At 45.4% G+C, this 17037-nt stretch overlaps 1 protein-coding gene across 1 annotated transcript in view; it reads left to right on the top strand.

Annotated features, from left to right (window-relative positions):
* The first annotated feature begins 4618 nt into the window (after nucleotides 1-4618).
* LOC139544378 (A disintegrin and metalloproteinase with thrombospondin motifs 19-like) overlaps nucleotides 4619-17037 on the top strand; it is a 113131-nt gene continuing 100712 nt past the window's right edge. Inside the window, exons 1-3 of the mRNA XM_071351403.1 lie at nucleotides 4619-4978; nucleotides 5267-5766; nucleotides 13336-13516. Of these exons, the coding sequence (XP_071207504.1) occupies nucleotides 4912-4978; nucleotides 5267-5766; nucleotides 13336-13516 (748 nt within the window). The 5' untranslated portion in view covers nucleotides 4619-4911. The remainder of the gene's footprint in view (nucleotides 4979-5266; nucleotides 5767-13335; nucleotides 13517-17037) is intronic.

Genomic DNA, 17037 nt, shown 5'->3' with positions numbered 1-17037 from the left:
GATGTTGGACAACAATGTATCATCTCTGTATTCAGAATCCTTGGTTGCTCCGCAGCCATTACACAGTGTAAATGAATACTGCACAGTTTGCTCAGAACAATGCTATTATGTAAACCATGTAGCTCATAACACATGATATAATGGTGTTCTCTCACAGGGTTATTCATGACCTGCAGCTCCGTTGTTGCACTAGGAATGTCATCAACAGGACTACACAACACAAGACTGCAAGAAACACGTCATATTTGTAAAGTTAAAGAATATCCGTGAGTCAAAGTAATTTTACATTAGTTAAAACTAGTGCATAATAACCGGAGAATAACTTAATTTCTAGATTATAAACATAATTCTTTATGGAATTAACTACTGAGTCCTGTAATGGAGTCATGTCCTGGAGTCCTGTAATGGAGTCATGTTCTGGAGTTCTGTAATGGAGTCATGTCCTGGAGTTCTGTAATGGAGTAATTTCCTGAGTCCTGTAATGGAGTCATGTCCTGGAGTTCTGTAATGGAGTCATATCCTGGAGTTCTGTAATGGAGTTATGTCCTGGAGTTCTGTAATGGAGTCATGTCCTGTAGTTCTGTAATGGAGTCATGTTCTGGAGTCCTGTAATGGAGTCATGTCCTGGAGTCATGTTCTGGAGTCCTGTAATGGAGTCATGTCCTGGAGTTCTGTAATGGAGTCATGTCCTGGAGTTCTGTAATGGAGTCATGTCCTGGAGTCATGTTCTGGAGTTCTATAATGGAGTCATGTCCTGGAGTCATGTCCTGGAGTTCTGTAATGGAGTCATGTCCTGGAGTTCTGTAATGGAGTCATGTCCTGGAGTTCTGTAATGGAGTCATGTCCTGGAGTTCTGTAATGGAGTCATGTCCTGGAGTTCTGTAATGGAGTCATGTCCTGGAGTTCTGTAATGGAGTCATGTCCTGGAGTCCTGTAACGGAGTCATGTCCTGGAGTTCTGTAATGGAGTAATTTCCTGAGTCCTGTAATGGAGTCATGTTCTGGAGTTCTGTAATGGAGTCATGTCCTGGAGTTCTGTAATGGAGTCATATCCTGGAGTTCTGTAATGGAGTCATGTCCTGGAGTTCTGTAATGGAGTCATGTCCTGGAGTTCTGTAATGGAGTCATGTTCTGGAGTCCTGTAATGGAGTCATGTCCTGGAGTCATGTTCTGGAGTCCTGTAATGGAGTCATGTCCTGGAGTTCTGTAATGGAGTCATGTCCTGGAGTTCTGTAATGTAGTCATGTCCTGGAGTTCTGTAATGTAGTCATGTCCTGGAGTCATGTTCTGGAGTTCTATAATGGAGTCATGTCCTGGAGTTCTGTAATGGAGTCATGTCCTGGAGTTCTGTAATGGAGTCATGTCCTGGAGTTCTATAATGGAGTCATGTCCTGGAGTTCTGTAATGTAGTCATGTCCTGGAGTTCTGTAATGTAGTCATGTCCTGGAGTTCTGTAATGTAGTCATGTCCTGGAGTTCTGTAATGGAGTCATGTCCTGGAGTTCTGTAATGGAGTCATGTCCTGGAGTTCCGTAATGGAGTCACATTGCAACTACAGTCATTACGTAGTTGCAACTTGCAAGTATATGCAATCTCTTTGTAACCAGAGTACAGTATAGTTGATACTCTATGGTTTGACATTGTATTTAGACAACAAGGGATAGTTCCCTAGAAGAACCATAGTTTAGCATTTAGTTTATTAGTTCACTGTTGATACAATCATAAAGAAGTGTGCATGTCAGAAGTCAATTTTTCAAGATGGAGCACTTTCAGTACATAGAAAAAACTGTGATGAGTATTATTTTAGAATGATCACTTTTAAGCAGCAATCAGCAGTTTAAACAAGAAAAAAAAACATTTATTCTCCCCTGTTTCTGTAAAAATCTGAGGGATGAGGCTGGAGAAACCACTCTCAAATTCATAGACAGAGCTATGTCTGCAAGGCCTCACCATCCATGATATCTAAATTATAATTTTAACCATGTTTTGAGGCTATATAGTGTTTGTTTACATGTCCTTTGTTTACAAACATTGGAATAAAACGAGCTTATATTTGTGGTTCTGATGGGGTACGACAGTTTAACTAAGCTCATGGGTCATATCATTAATTTATAAGGCCAAAAATGAACGAAGCAACTGCAGATTGCCCCCTTTTAAAGTGCACACGTCACTGCTCAGACGAGAACCATTGACTGACTGAGTGACATCACTAAACCTGGCCCATCAATACCAAACATGCCAGCAAGACAAGCAAGACTGGCAAAGCTTGAACTCAGTATGCCCTAATTGATTACATACCCATGTCGCTGCCAATTTGATTACTTGTGCTCTTCTTTCTCTTCTTCTCATTTGTGTTGAAATGTGTCAAATGATTGCGTAATATGCCACGTGGTAGGAGGACTATATTGAAAATATCGTAATCAATTTTGCATTACCCCTTGAGATTTGATATGCCAGAAGGCAAATTCCGTATGAAATCATATCAGTATGCTTTGGCACAGGAGAAATCAGACTTATCAAGTATTACTCAAACCCTCCTTCGTTGAAAGATGGATTAGATCATTTTGCATCAGGTCATCTCACTGTGGTAGTACAAAGCCCGATAGAGCCCCACAGTGGAGGTGTCATAATACCCATAAAACCTAGCGGTCAAACAGGGAAATGGTTGCAATCGTTTTTCCACCATTAATTTTCCCTATAAGGGCTGTGATTCGTGTAGGCTTACCCTGGCGTGATGTTTTGATAACCATATAAATCTCTCTTGGACAAGGTGACTTATCAATATATTTGGCTCTATTTACACTCAGATTAAAAAATGCTAGCATCAAAGTCGACAACATGCAAGACTACAAATCCCTGCAAGCTCCTGCACATCATGTCTAAATGACAACTTTGCTAACAGGTTTTGTGTCAATTTAAAACTTGCACAACACAAGACATTTTGCCAATTTATTCATTACTACATTTAGGTAACATTAGATAGTTAATCCAGAGATTCTTACCTTTGCCTCAATTTGGCAGTCTGGTCCAGATCATCCAGCATTTCATTATTGGAGGGTAAATACAGGCTAATATATTGATAAACATCACCTTGTCCTAGATATATTTACACGGTTATCAAAATGTCATGCCAGGGTAAGCCTACACAAAACACAGCCCTTATTTTAAGTGTTTCTAGAATCCCCTATTGGAAAAATTAATGGTGTAAAAATGGGTGTTAGTGCGTGCTAGCTCTGGTCCAGGGTGTTAGTGCGTGCTAGCTCTGGTCCAGGGTGTTAGTGCGTGCTAGCTCGGGTCCAGGGTGTTAGTGCGTTTTAGCTCTGGTCCAGGGTGTTAGTGAGTGATAGCTCTGGTCCAGGGTGTTAGTGAGTGCTAGCTCTGGTCCAGGGTGTTAGTGAGTGATAGCTCTGGTCCAGGGTGTTAGTGAGTGCTAGCTCTGGTCCAGGGTGTTAGTGAGTGCTAGCTCTGGTCCAGGGTGTTAGTGCGTTTTAGCTCTGGTCCATGGTGTTAGTGTGTGCTAGCTCTGGTCCATGTTGTTAGTGAGTGCTAGCTCTGGTCCAGGGTGTTAGTGTGTGCTAGCTCTGGTCCAGGGTGTTAGTGAGTGATAGCTCTGGTTCAGGGTGTTAGTGTGTGCTAGCTCTGGTCCAGGGTGTTAGTGAGTGATAGCTCTGGTCCAGGGTGTTAGTGAGTGATAGCTCTGGTCCAGGGTGTTAGTGAGTGATAGCTCTGGTCCAGGGTGTTAGTGAGTGCTAGCTCTGGTCCAGGGTGTTAGTGAGTGATAGCTCTGGTCCAGGGTGTTAGTGAGTGCTAGCTCTGGTCCAGGGTGTTAGTGAGTGCTAGCTCTGGTCCAGGGTGTTAGTGAGTGCCCTACCATGGACCTAATCGATCATGAATAGAAGTCTGGGAATACTGTAGGATCACATAGAAAGGATATCAGTGGTCTTGCTGACACTTTTGATAAGCCTATCATTTAGAGAATAATGGAGAAAAACCCAAACTCTATGAAACCCCAGAGTCATTGCTGAGAATGGGTTCTCCTATACACAAACTTACACGTTGTGAAGGGTTAGGAGCATGGGATCAACTGATGATGATGAATGAATACAAAAAGAATTACTGCAACCCAGTAGGCTACTGTTTTTACACAATTATACAGCTCTTTTTAATACACCCATTCTATGAGGAAAAAAACGTAGGAAATCATTAATTGGAAAATATGTTTTAACTATGGTAAAAATCAAACACAGCAGACGTTTGGCAATTTTCCTTTATTGTATGATCCAAAAGATATACAGGTGTCCAGGAAATTAAATGGAAAGAACGAGCATTTGTTCAGTGAGAAGCTAAATGAAAACTCAAACAATTGAAAACGAAGTGACAACATTTTGACATGAGATTGTTTCATTCCATTTGAGCAAAAATAACTCCAATATATAGCTATAGTAGACAGACAGTAGTTTATTATGCTCCAATTAAATCTGTAGAAAAAAGCCTGCATGTTATATTTTCTTTTGCACACCTCCTCCCCAATAAATTGAGGTAGCAACTCAACACGTGTGGCTATATTCTTCTCTGGTCTTAGTGCAGTTGAGTAGGCTATTTAGAGCTTGAAGTATTGACTGCTCGAGTGTGCTCTCTACCGCTCAGTGCGCGCTGTCCATACATCAAAATACACTTCTATACAAATCTCTCTCTCTCTCTCTCCTATGCTGACTTTTTGATTTTTACAGTGCAGGATACGGACTCATTCATTTGGAAACACGTTCATGTGAGAGAGGAGAGAGGCGCGTTTACCGGGAGATGGGAAAAAGTATCAGGCAGCGCATAGACAACACAGAATTTGACTAATGTGCGTGGAGAGCAACTTTTTAACGACACTATAGCTGTAAAGGTTAATTGAACAATAACTGAATATGCATCTAAAGCGCATCTTCAGTCTCCTCCATCAGTTATGTTTTCTTGGAGCATTTGCCATTGCAGGTATATGTGAAACACCTTCAATATGCAGTTTAAACGTTGATTTAGTTCATCAGGTACTCACAAGGCATTGGTAACAATTCTCGATGTTTCTCACTGTTATAATTCGCTGAGTTAGCTAATATAGTGATGCGCAGGTGAGACATCACCCAGTCATTTTATTGGAGCAGACAGGCTCATCCATGGGCTACATTTTCTTTGCTCCAGTTGACCTTTCTGAAAAAGACTATAACGACTAATCCTAGGGTATTTGCTGTCTTCTTTCTCTCGTTTCCTATTTTTACTCTCCAGATCCACACCCCTTCCAGGAATCCGAGTCCGAAATTATTTTCCCGGAGGTTTTTCCAGACACAGGTCCACCGGCTCCTGATAAACCAAATAGCCGAGAGACTGACGCCAGCGCCGGGGCTCCCGATAAACCAACTAGCCGAGAGACTGACGCCAGCGCCGGGAGCAGCTCTCGGGAGGTTCGTTCCATTTCAAACTGGGAAGAGTACGAATCTCCAGAGCTATACCATTGGGAACCTCAAGGACCGCAAACGGCTGCTTCCACAGGGCTGAGACTCCGAATTCCTGCTTTTGGCAGGGACCTGCACCTCATCCTGAAGAGAGACACTCGGTTTCTGTCCCAGAAATTCATGGTGGAGAGGAGACAGAAAGCACAAAAGGCATCTCGGAGCGGTATGCCAGTTTCGTCCGCTGCCAACACAGAAGAGAGAGGATGCTATTACAGCGGAACTGTTCTCAATTACGCAGGATCCATTGCCTCATTCAGCACCTGCGCAGGACTGGTAAATATATATATATTCAAGTCAATAGCATGATTGGCATATTAGTTATGTTTATTGATAGGCCTAAGTGTTATTTGTTGTGTGTCTTTAAAAAACATAAGCTATGCTCATGCATGAGAATAGAATAGTCTGTAACACCTGCCATTTCCAACATCATACTTCTGAGTTTGGATACTGTTAAACAACAACAATAGTGTACATTTCATTTTTGCAATCCAAATACATTGTTTTAGTAGGCTACTGTCTAGACATCCGTTCAAGTCATTCTGGGACGATTCATACATTCAGAGTTGGAGATATGTGTAGGACAAGGACCATTGAACTCAAACAAACAATCTACCCATTGTGACTTGATAGGGATGTTGAATGTTCCTACCCATTGTGACAGCTTGATAGGAATGTTGACGGTACCCTACCCATTGTGACAGCTTGATAGGGATGTTGACGGTACCCTACCCATTGTGACAGCTTGATAGGAATGTTGACGGTTCCTACCCATTGTGACAGCTTGATAGGAATGTTGACGGTACCCTACCCATTGTGACAGCTTGATAGGAATGTTGACGGTTCCTACCCATTGTGACAGCTTGATAGGAATGTTGACGGTTCCTACCCATTGTGACAGCTTGATAGGAATGTTGACGGTTCCTACCCATTGTGACAGCTTGATAGGAATGTTGACGGTTCCTACCCATTGTGACAGCTTGATAGGAATGTTGAAGGTTCCCTACCCATTGTGACAGCTTGATAGGAATGTTGAAGGAGCCCTACCCATTGTGACAGCTTGATAGGAATGTTGAAGGTTCCCTATCCATTGTGACAGTTTGATAGGGATGTTGACGGTTCTCTACCCATTGTGACAGCTTGATAGGAATGTTGAAGGTTCCCTATCCATTGTGACAGTTTGATAGGGATGTTGACGGTTCTCTACCCATTGTGACAGCTTGATAGGAATGTTGAAGGTTCCCTATCCATTGTGACAGCTTGATAGGAATGTTGACGGTCCCTACCCATTGTGACAGTTTGATAGGAATGTTGAAGGTTTCCTACCCATTGTGACAGCTTGATAGGAATGTTGAAGGTTCCCTACCCATTGTGACAGCTTGATAGGAATGTTGAAGGTTCCCTGCCCATTGTGACAGCTTGATAGGAATGTTGAAGGTTCCCTGCCCATTGTGACAGCTTGATAGGAATGTTGAAGGTTCCCTGCCCATTGTGACAGCTTGATAGGAATGTTGAAGGTTCCCTGCCCATTGTGACAGCTTGATAGGAATGTTGAAGTATGTCTAAAGTGGGGAGGTACTGTAGCAACTCTGTGTCTCTGTCAGTGAGTGTGTGTGTGTGTGTGTGTATTTGTGTTTATATGTGTGTAACTCCATGCATACCGCCTTAGCCTTAGGTGTATCTTTTGAATGTGTGGGAGGTAAACTCTCCAAGGTCCACTGCCTTTTTGGCCCACCCTGCTTTGTGCCGTCTCAGGGCAGACAACATGAACTTCTCCGTGAGCCACAGCACAGAATCATTAGCAGCCCCCTGAGGTTTTAAGGGTGAGCTCCTGTGGTTAGAGAGGCTTGGACTCAGTCTCAACAGTTTGGACCACAGTCCCGGGCTCTGTCTTGTTAACCCGAAACGTCGCCTCACACACATTGAAACACGCAATGAGCTTGGCAAAAGCACGGTATTGCTTTTCCCTTCATTGTTTTCTTTCTCCTTGTTTGTCCATGCGACAACAAGCTCTCAATTTATGAAATATTGCAGTTCATGTGAATTAACTTTTACGATGGCGACGGACCAGTTGTGTAGTTTTGCAATATTGGATTTGCTATCGTCTAAATATACCAGTATCTGTGTCTAGTCCTTCTGTAGAACCAGTGTACAGTATATGCCATTCTACACCATTGGATCAGTCCACATAACAATGTATCACTGAGAAATATACCACAGCCAGACCTCTGACCTAAGATAAACCGAGTACTGTTTGAAGTGATGGTCTTTGGTTCTGATGCTCACACCACAGCAGTGGCAGCATTAGGAATCTAGCACATTGTTGACCTCAGCAGACTCACCAAAGGTGACAGAATTTTGACGCTAATTTTAGAATGTGACAAACGATACATAAGTTGACATTTCATCAACCTTCATCAACTCAAAATGTCTACCTATCTCTCTCTCTCTCTCTCTCTCTCTCTCTCTCTCTCTCTCTCTCTCTCTCTCTCTCTCTCTCTCTCTCTCTCTCTCTCTCTCTCTCTCTCTCTCTCTCTTTCTGCACTGATACATGTTGTTTCATAGTGTCTACAACTTCAAGAGGACAATTTGACATGTTGTGTCCTGTATGTCTATTGGGCAATTAGGTTCTAATAATGTTTGATTGACAATAGCAGAGTTGGTCATGGCTCAAATTGCACAAAAGGATGGAGTTGGCGGGGTGGATTGACAGGCCGTAAACGGATCGACCTCGACCCTAAAGTCCTTGTATTTGGTGTAATTACATAGCCATAACACTGCAACAGTAGCAATGTCAGAACTGCGAGGAGGGATAACTGGAGTGAGAAGGAGAAATTGGTTGATAAAGAATGAAATAGTTAACGCTAGTGCAGAAGTCAAACTCCATTGGTCATGTTGTTGTTCTGCTATGTTCTTGCTGGACTCCACACTGATGCCTTGATGATGTGAAAAGTCCTTTTGAAATGAAAGGTGGTCAACATAGGTCAGTAAAACCATCCTCAGACCTGTTTTTGTGGGGTCAGTGTAGTCTCAATACACAGACGCGTTGCCTCCCACAATGTACCAATGTTCCAGCATACACGTCTGTACAAGTACCTGTTGAAGTACCTGTATAAGTATCTTCGTCAGTTGGAATAGAGAAGAAGAGGTGGAACTACGTTAGAGACCTATCCCTTCATATCCTGCCGTAAACATTCCCGCTAGCTAGCAAGATGGAGCTCGCAGAGGATATTTTCAATGAGTGTGTTTCGCTAGTTAGTGGTTTGCATGCGCCATGACATTAGAGTTACAAGCTTAAAACCACTGACTGGCATGATTCCCAGACTTAGTGCTGTTGCCCTAGGTCTGGGATCTCTGAGACTGGGGTCAGTAAGGCTTGAAGTGGTCATGCCTTACCCTCGGTCTATCTCTGCCCACATTGGGCAGCAATTTTCTCCTCGTCAGCCCACTTTCTTTTGATCAGGCAACGCCGGTGGCTTGTTTAGTCTGCACAAATCATCAAACCTAAATGAACCCAAACCAAATATGCCTTCATCATCGGCCTATCCTCTCCCTTCACTCCCCTCCTGCAACACTAACCCTCCTGACCCTCTTCCTTCTATCCAAACATCAGGTAATCCCTCCGGGGGTTTGTTCCTCGTCATGTTTTCACCACGTTTGGAGAATAGCCCCAAGGGGAATAGCCCCAACTGTACGGACAGTTTGAGGTTATGGAGCCTGCAATGAGAGCTGGGGAGCTCTAGGTGTTGGGGAGGTAGTGGGGAGGTAGTGGGGGAACTCTAGGTAGTGGGGAGGTAGTGGGGAGCTCTAGGTAGTGGGGGAACTCTAGGTAGTGGGGAGCTCTAGGTAGTGGGGAGCTCTAGGTAGTGGGGGAACTCTAGGTAGTGGGGAGGTAGTGGGGGAACTCTAGGTAGTGGGGGAACTCTAGGTAGTGGGGAGGTAGTGGGGGAACTCTAGGTAGTGGGGAGGTAGTGGGGGAACTCTAGGTAGTGGGGAGGTAGTGGGGGAACTCTAGGTAGTGGGGAGGTAGTGGGAAGTTCTAGGTAGTGGGGAGGTAGTGGGGGAACTCTAGGTAGTGGGGAACTCTAGGTAGTGGGGAGCTCTAGGTAGTGGGGGAACTCTAGGTAGTGGGGAGGTAGTGGGGGAACTCTAGGTAGTGGGGAGGTATTGGGGAGCTCTAGGTAGTGGGGAACTCTAGGTAGTGGGGAGCTCTAGGTAGTGGGGAGGTAGTGGGAAGTTCTAGGTAGTGGGGGAACTCTAGGTAGTGGGGAGCTCTAGGTAGTGGGGAGGTAGTGGGGAGCTCTAGGTAGTGGGGAGGTAGTGGGGGAACTCTAGGTAGTGGGGAGGTAATGGGGAGCTCTAGGTAGTGGGGAGGTAGTGGGGGAACTCTAGGTAGTGGGGAGGTAGTGGGGGAACTCTAGGTAGTGGGGAGGTAATGGGGAGCTCTAGGTAGTGGGGAGGTAGTGGGGAGGTAATGGGGAGCTCTAGGTAGTGGGGAGGTAGTGGGGGAACTCTAGGTAGTGGGGAGGTAATGGGGAGCTCTAGGTAGTGGGGAGGTAGTGGGAAGTTCTAGGTAGTGGGGAGGTAGTGGGGGAACTCTAGGTAGTGGGGAACTCTAGGTAGTGGGGAGCTCTAGGTAGTGGGGGAACTCTAGGTAGTGGGGAGGTAGTGGGGGAACTCTAGGTAGTGGGGAGCTCTAGGTAGTGGGGAGGTAGTGGGAAGTTCTAGGTAGTGGGGGAACTCTAGGTAGTGGGGAGGTAGTGGGGAGCTCTAGGTAGTGGGGGAACTCTAGGTAGTGGGGAGGTAGTGGGGAACTCTAGGTAGTGGGGAGGTAGTGGGGAGGTAGTGGGGAGCTCTAGGTAGTGGGGGAACTCTAGGTAGTGGGGAGGTAGTAGGGAGCTCTAGGTAGTGGGGAGCTCTAGGTAGTGGGGAACTCTAGGGAGTGGGAAGGTAGTGGGGAGCTCTAGGTAGTGGGGAGTTCTAGGTAGTGGGGAGGTAGTGGGAAGTTCTAGGTAGTGGGGAGGTAGTGGGGGAACTCTAGGTAGTGGGGAACTCTAGGTAGTGGGGAGCTCTAGGTAGTGGGGGAACTCTAGGTAGTGGGGAGGTAGTGGGGGAACTCTAGGTAGTGGGGAGCTCTAGGTAGTGGGGAGGTAGTGGGAAGTTCTAGGTAGTGGGGGAACTCTAGGTAGTGGGGAGGTAGTGGGGAACTCTAGGTAGTGGGGAGGTAGTGGGGAGGTAGTGGGGAGCTCTAGGTAGTGGGGGAACTCTAGGTAGTGGGGAGGTAGTAGGGAGCTCTAGGTAGTGGGGAGCTCTAGGTAGTGGGGAACTCTAGGGAGTGGGAAGGTAGTGGGGAGCTCTAGGTAGTGGGGAGGTAGTAGGGAGCTCTAGGTAGTGGGGAGCTCTAGGTAGTGGGGAACTCTAGGTAGTGGGGAGGTAGTGGGGAGTTCTAGGTAGTGGGGAGTTCTAGGTAGTGGGGAGCTCTAGGTAGTGGGGAACTCCAGGGAGTGGGAAGGTAGTGGGGAGCTCTAGGTAGTGGGGAGTTCTAGGTAGTGGGGAACTCTAGGGAGTGGGGAGGTAGTGGGGGAACTCTAGGTAGTGGGGAGGGAGTGGGGAGCTCTAGGTAGTGGGGAGGTAGTGGGGAACTCTAGGTAGTGGGGAGGGAGTGGGGAGCTCTAGGTAGTGGGGAGGTAGTGGGGAGGTAGTGGGGAACTCTAGGTAGTGGGGAGGGAGTAGGGAGCTCTAGGTAGTGGGGAGCTTTAGTTAGTGAGGAGCTCTTGGTGGTGGGGAGCTCTAGGAAGTGGGGAGCTTTAGTTAGTGAGGAGGTCTTGGTGGTGGGGAGCTCTAGGTAGTGGGGAGCTCTAGGTAGTGCTGAGCTCTAAGTAGTGGGGAGCTCTAGGTGGTGGTGAGCTCTAGGAAGTGGGGAGTTCTAGGTAGTGGGGAGCTTTAAGTAGTGAGGAGCTCTAGGTAGTGGGGAGCTCTAAGTTGTGGGGAGCTCTAAGTAGTGGGGAGCTCTAGGTGGTGGGGAGCTTTAGTTAGTGGGGAGCTCTAGGTAGTGGGGAGGTAGTGATGAGCTCTAGGTAGTGGGGAGCTCTTGGTAGTCGGGAGCTCTAGGTAGTGGTGAGTTAGTGGGGAATTCTAGGTGGTGGTGAGGTAGTGGGGAGCTCTAGGTAGTGGAGAGGTAGTGGGGGGCTCTAGGTAGTGGGGAGCTCTAGGTAGTGGGGTAGTAGTGGGGAGCTCTAGGTAGTGGGGAGCTCTATGTAGTGGGGAGCTCTAGGTAGTGGGGAGCTCTATGTAGTGGGGAGCTCTAGGAAGTGGGGAGCTCTAGGTAGTGGGGAGCTCTAGGTAGTGGGGAGGTCTAGGAAGTGGGGAGCTCTAGGTGGTGGGAAGCTCTAGGTAGTGGGGAGCTCTAGGTGGTGGGGAGCTTTAGTTAGTGAGGAGCTCTAGGTAGTGGTGAGCTCTAAGTAGTGGGGAGCTCTAGGTAGTGGGGAGGTCTAGGTAGTGGGGAGCTCTAGGTAGTGGGGAGGTCTAGGAAGTGGGGAGCTCTAGGTAGTGGGGAGCTCTAGGAAGTGGGGAGCTCTAGGTAGTGGGGAGGTCTAGGAAGTGGGGAGCTCTAGGTGGTGGGAAGCTCTAGGTAGTGGGGAGCTCTAGGTGGTGGGGAGCTTTAGTTAGTGAGGAGCTCTAGGTAGTGGTGAGCTCTAAGTAGTGGGGAGCTTTAGTTAGTGAAGAGCTCTAGGTAGTAGGGAGCTTTAGTTAGTGAGGAGCTCTAGGTAGTGGGGAGCTCTAGGAAGTGAGGAGCTCTAGGTGGTGGGGAGCTTTAGTTAGTGAAGAGCTCTAGGTAGTAGGGAGCTTTAGTTAGTGAGGAGCTCTAGGTAGTGGGGAGCTCTAGATGATGTGTGGCGGGGAGCGTGTAAGCAGGGCTTTGTTATTTGGACTAACTGACCTGTAATGTAAAGTTCCCCTAGTTGTAGACGTCTCGGCCGCATGGCATACCTCCAAGCCTTCAGGGCTGGGGTTCTGGGGTTCTGGGGTTCTGGGGTTCCGGGGTTCTGGGGTTCTGGGGTTCTGTGTAGTGTGTTTAGCCGGAAGGTTCAGAGAAATGCCACAACCACTTCAAGCTCTGCACGGAAGTGGGAAACCTGACTAGCGTTCACACCGACCAATGAGAATGCTGCTCCTTATTGCTCAGAGAGAGACGCTGTGAACGTACTGAGAAGGACAAACGCAGTGCAGTGTGTTGTATTGTTTGACATGCACTGACGTCAGGCTGTCAGCTTCCTTATTTTAATGTCAGTGTATATCAGGCTGATGACATGGTCAGGACAGCGACAACACAGCGGGCTCAAGTGATGAGTGACTGAAATGTTTAGGTCTTGCATTCAATGTAATCTGCGTTTGTTGCTGTACGTTCATCTCTCATTCATAATTAAGCCAGGTGTTCTCTTAGATGTAATTAGGGAGAGAGAGAGAGAGAAAGAGGCTTTACCGCCATGAAAACCTCATGGCTCTACTGTACAGTTTGAAGTCATTTTTCACCCCAGACACAAATCAGCACCTATTGTGCGTCCCCATGTGTCTCAGTTGATAGAAGATGATGGTTGCAACTCCACGGTTGTGGGTTCGTTTCCCATGGTGGGCCAGTAAGTTGCTCTGGATAGGTGTCTGCTAAAATGTAAATGTATTTTTTATGCCTCGATTGATATGCTGCTGTGCTCTCCTACAATATCTCCCCTCCTTTGTCAGTGGGCGAAGTTTAAGCTGGATTGCGCTGTCATCAGATGGGCAGGGGAAAAAATGCGGTTTGAGCGCAAGCCATGATCTCTGTCTTGTCTTGTCCATTTTTTGCAGATGGGCTTCATTCAACTCAATGGAGACTTCCTCTACATCGAGCCTGTCAATAGAACGCTGGCCGTCACGGGACAGGCCCACCGGGTGACCAGGAGGAAGCGCTCCACCACCGAGGAGAGACAGACAGACAAGCAGACGACAGACAAACAGACAAGCGGCAACTACTGTGGAGTCATTCCAGGTGGACTTTCTCCATCTTGTGCTGCAGACACATTATTGATGAAGATGTTCCCCTTTCGGAACACTGAAGTTATTAAAGGGATAGTGCACTTTTTAAGTTTTAGGTTAAGTTTTAGTTTGGTTTAAAATTGGTTTAGGGATTATTGGTCTACGCTGCCTGTTATGAAGATCCCACAGAGATCTTATTAAATTACTTTAGGGGCTATGCAGTACTCTAAAAATGCAGTTTAACACGCTACCAATTACTTCACACTGAAAGAAGTTACGCTACACTAAAGCTACCCTTAATAAATATATAGTTTACTTAACTAAAGTTACTTTGAAAAATATGTTCACTACATCCAATCTACTTTGTGAAAAATTACATTTCTAAATCTGAAATATTGTAGACTACAAATTGCAAGAAGAGATCAATCTGGAGTCAGATGTTAACAGAATGTGTAACTTAGCCTAGTAAACACAACAACTATGTTTCAAGTGAGAATAAGGCAGGTCTGATGCCAAAACAGAAAGGAAATTCTTGCCTACTTCACCCATATTTTATTATATTTTTGCAAAGAAAATTGTATGTACTTCCAGTAGTTAGCTACACCACTACATGGCCAAAAAAAAGTAATTAACTACTGTAAACACTACCTAGATTTGAATTTAGTTCAACTACCACCAAGCTACTGCAAAATGTAGTTAAAATACTAGTTTAACTACATGAAGTTCACTACTCTATGTCATAAATAAATCCTCAAAGTTCCAGAATAGTGTGATAATGGCAGCCATTTTGGCCAAGGAGATTTCCAAACCAGTCTAATTGACCCTTCGCTAAGGCCCGCCCCCCTTGGAAACTGTTGCAAACTGTTGCAAAATTCCCCATTCAACCACTAGCGAAATCCCCTCACAATGATCTCAAACTGTGTTTCTCAAATCAAAATCAAATCAAATTTTATTGGTTACATACACATGGTTAGCAGATGTTAATGCGAGTGTAGCAAAATGCTTGTGCTTCTAGTTCCGACCATGCAGTAATATCTAACAAGTAATCTAACAATTTCACAACAACTACCTTATACACACAAGTGTAAAGGAATGAATAAGAATATGTACATATATGTTCTAATACACAATGAAATTAAACACAGACTACCCCTTGCTAATCAGGAAACTTGCGTATGTTGTGGTGGACTGTCATTGCAATTGCATCACAGGAAGATGGTAAAATGATTTATCTAGTGTAGCTAGCAACAGTGCAGTCAAAGCTATAACCACTTTTGGAGCGTTCAAATCGTATCCGGATGTCGACTGCAGATGGGAGTTGTATTCATAGCATTGCTAACTTAGCTAGCTTACATACATTTTTTTGAAAAAAAATTATATTAAGTGGCTAGCTAGCATTAGCAATGTTTGGTAGTCAATGAGACTGAGAGAGCTAGCTAACCAGCTGAGTTAGCAAACAATGTAACAAAAATATTATTTTGGATTAAAAAAAATACTCCATCAACAGGCTCTGCATTTCAGCAATCACAGTAGCAAGTACTCCTGGTGCACTATTAAATGATTTAGCCATTAAGCACAGCTCTTGACATAGCCCTGACTGGCTTTCATGCGTTTTAAACGTGAGCTTGTCCGAGGTGTCGGACTCAATGACAGTTGCTATCCATTGGTGCACTGTGATTGGTTGCCCACAAGATGACAAGATGGTACCGACAGACATGGTTCCCCTGTTCCTCGCTCCTAGCCAACTTTGCCATATATATTTTTTGGGGGGTTATTTATTACATTATTTGCTCAGAATGTTTCTTGCTGAAAATAACTTTTGGATATTAGATTGGCAGTCACTCACCAGCATTTCGACCAGAAATTACTCTTTCCACAATTGTATCCTTTGTTTGTACCCCCTGAGGCAATTCCACTGATCCCAGGGGTTGCTACAAGACGCCGTCGATGGAGAAGAGGAATTCGGAGTGTGCTTTTAGTCCGACTTAGGAGGCGTGCATACCATCCACCATTTTCGAGTATATTACTCACTAATGTGCAGTCCCTGGACAATAAAGTAGGCGAGCTCAGGGCGAGGATCTCCTTCCAGAGAGACATCAGGGACTGTAACATACTTTGTTTCATGCAATCATGGATCTCTCTGGATATACTGTCTCCGTCCATACAGCCAGCAGCGTTCTCTATACATTGCCCGGACAGGAAGAAAGAACTCTCCGGTAAAAATAACATATTCAGTCTCTCCCTATCCCAGTCTGTTGTTCCCACTTGCTTCAAGATGTCCACCATTGTTCCTGTACCCAAGAAGACAAAGGTAACTGAACTAAATACTATCGCTACGTAGCATTCACTTCTGTCATCATGAAGTGCTTTGAGAGGCTAGTTAAGGATCATATCACCTCCACCTTACTTGACACCCTAGACCCACTACAATTTGCATACCGCCCTAACAGATCCACTAATAACGCAATCGCAATCGCCATCGCACTGCACACTTCCCTATCCCATCTGGACAAGAGGAATACCTATGTAAGAATGCTGTTCATCGACTACAGCTCAAGCTCATCACTAAGCTCTGGGCCCTGGGTCTGAACCCCACCCTGTGCAACTGGGTCCTGGGCCTCCTGATGAGCCGACCCCAGGTGGTGAAGGTAGGCAACAACACCTCCGCTATGCTGATCTTCAACACGGGGGACCCACAAGGGTGGTGCTCAACCCCCTCCTGTACACCCTGTTCACTCATGACTGTGTGACCACGCACGTCTCCAACTTAATCATCAAGTTTGCAGACGAAACAACAGTGGTAGGCCCGATTTACCAACAAAATGAAGGAGCCGATCATGGACTTCAGGAGAGAGCAGAGAGAAACATGCCCCCATCCACATCGACGAGGCCGCAGTGGAGAAGGTGAAAAGCTCATCGGAGTACAGATCATTGACAACCTGAAATGGTCCATCCAAATAGACAGTGTGGTGAAGAAAAGAACCTCACAAAACTTCTAGAGATGCACCATCGAGAGCATCCTGCCCGGGTTGTATCACCGCCTGGTACGGTGATGCATTTCCTCCTTTCAGTTATGCAGGGAAATAAAAGTAAAGCATGTGATATAGCAGAAATTGTGTAATAGAAATATTGTCAAACCAAAATATGTCTTATAATTATAAATACAGTTTAGACAGGATTTATACAAATGTTCTGTATAAATAGCCTCTAAAATATTATATGATTCAATATCAGTACTTGGCTGCATTTACAACTTGTCTAAGTCCTATCATCAACGGACTTAAGCCAGTGTATGGCTGTGTATTGACTACATTGTTTGTATGGAATGTTGGTATATTGGAAGTTAATTTGAAGTAATTTGATGGAATCATTCCACTAAAACTCGTTGGCTAGCTAGCTAATAAACATACTGTGCAGATTCATTGTTTTAACATACTGTAATATCTTATCACATCACTGGCTGACCATGGTTGACCAACTTCTTTACCAAAATGATCTTTTATACTGTCATAACATAGTTCATGTCCATTCTAG

Source organism: Salvelinus alpinus, chromosome 18 (genome assembly GCF_045679555.1).
Source record: "Salvelinus alpinus chromosome 18, SLU_Salpinus.1, whole genome shotgun sequence".
In the NCBI taxonomy this organism is placed as follows: Eukaryota; Metazoa; Chordata; class Actinopteri; order Salmoniformes; family Salmonidae; genus Salvelinus; species Salvelinus alpinus.
The sequence above is the reverse complement of the archived record's forward strand: the minus strand, read 5'-3'. Positions and strand labels throughout refer to the sequence as shown.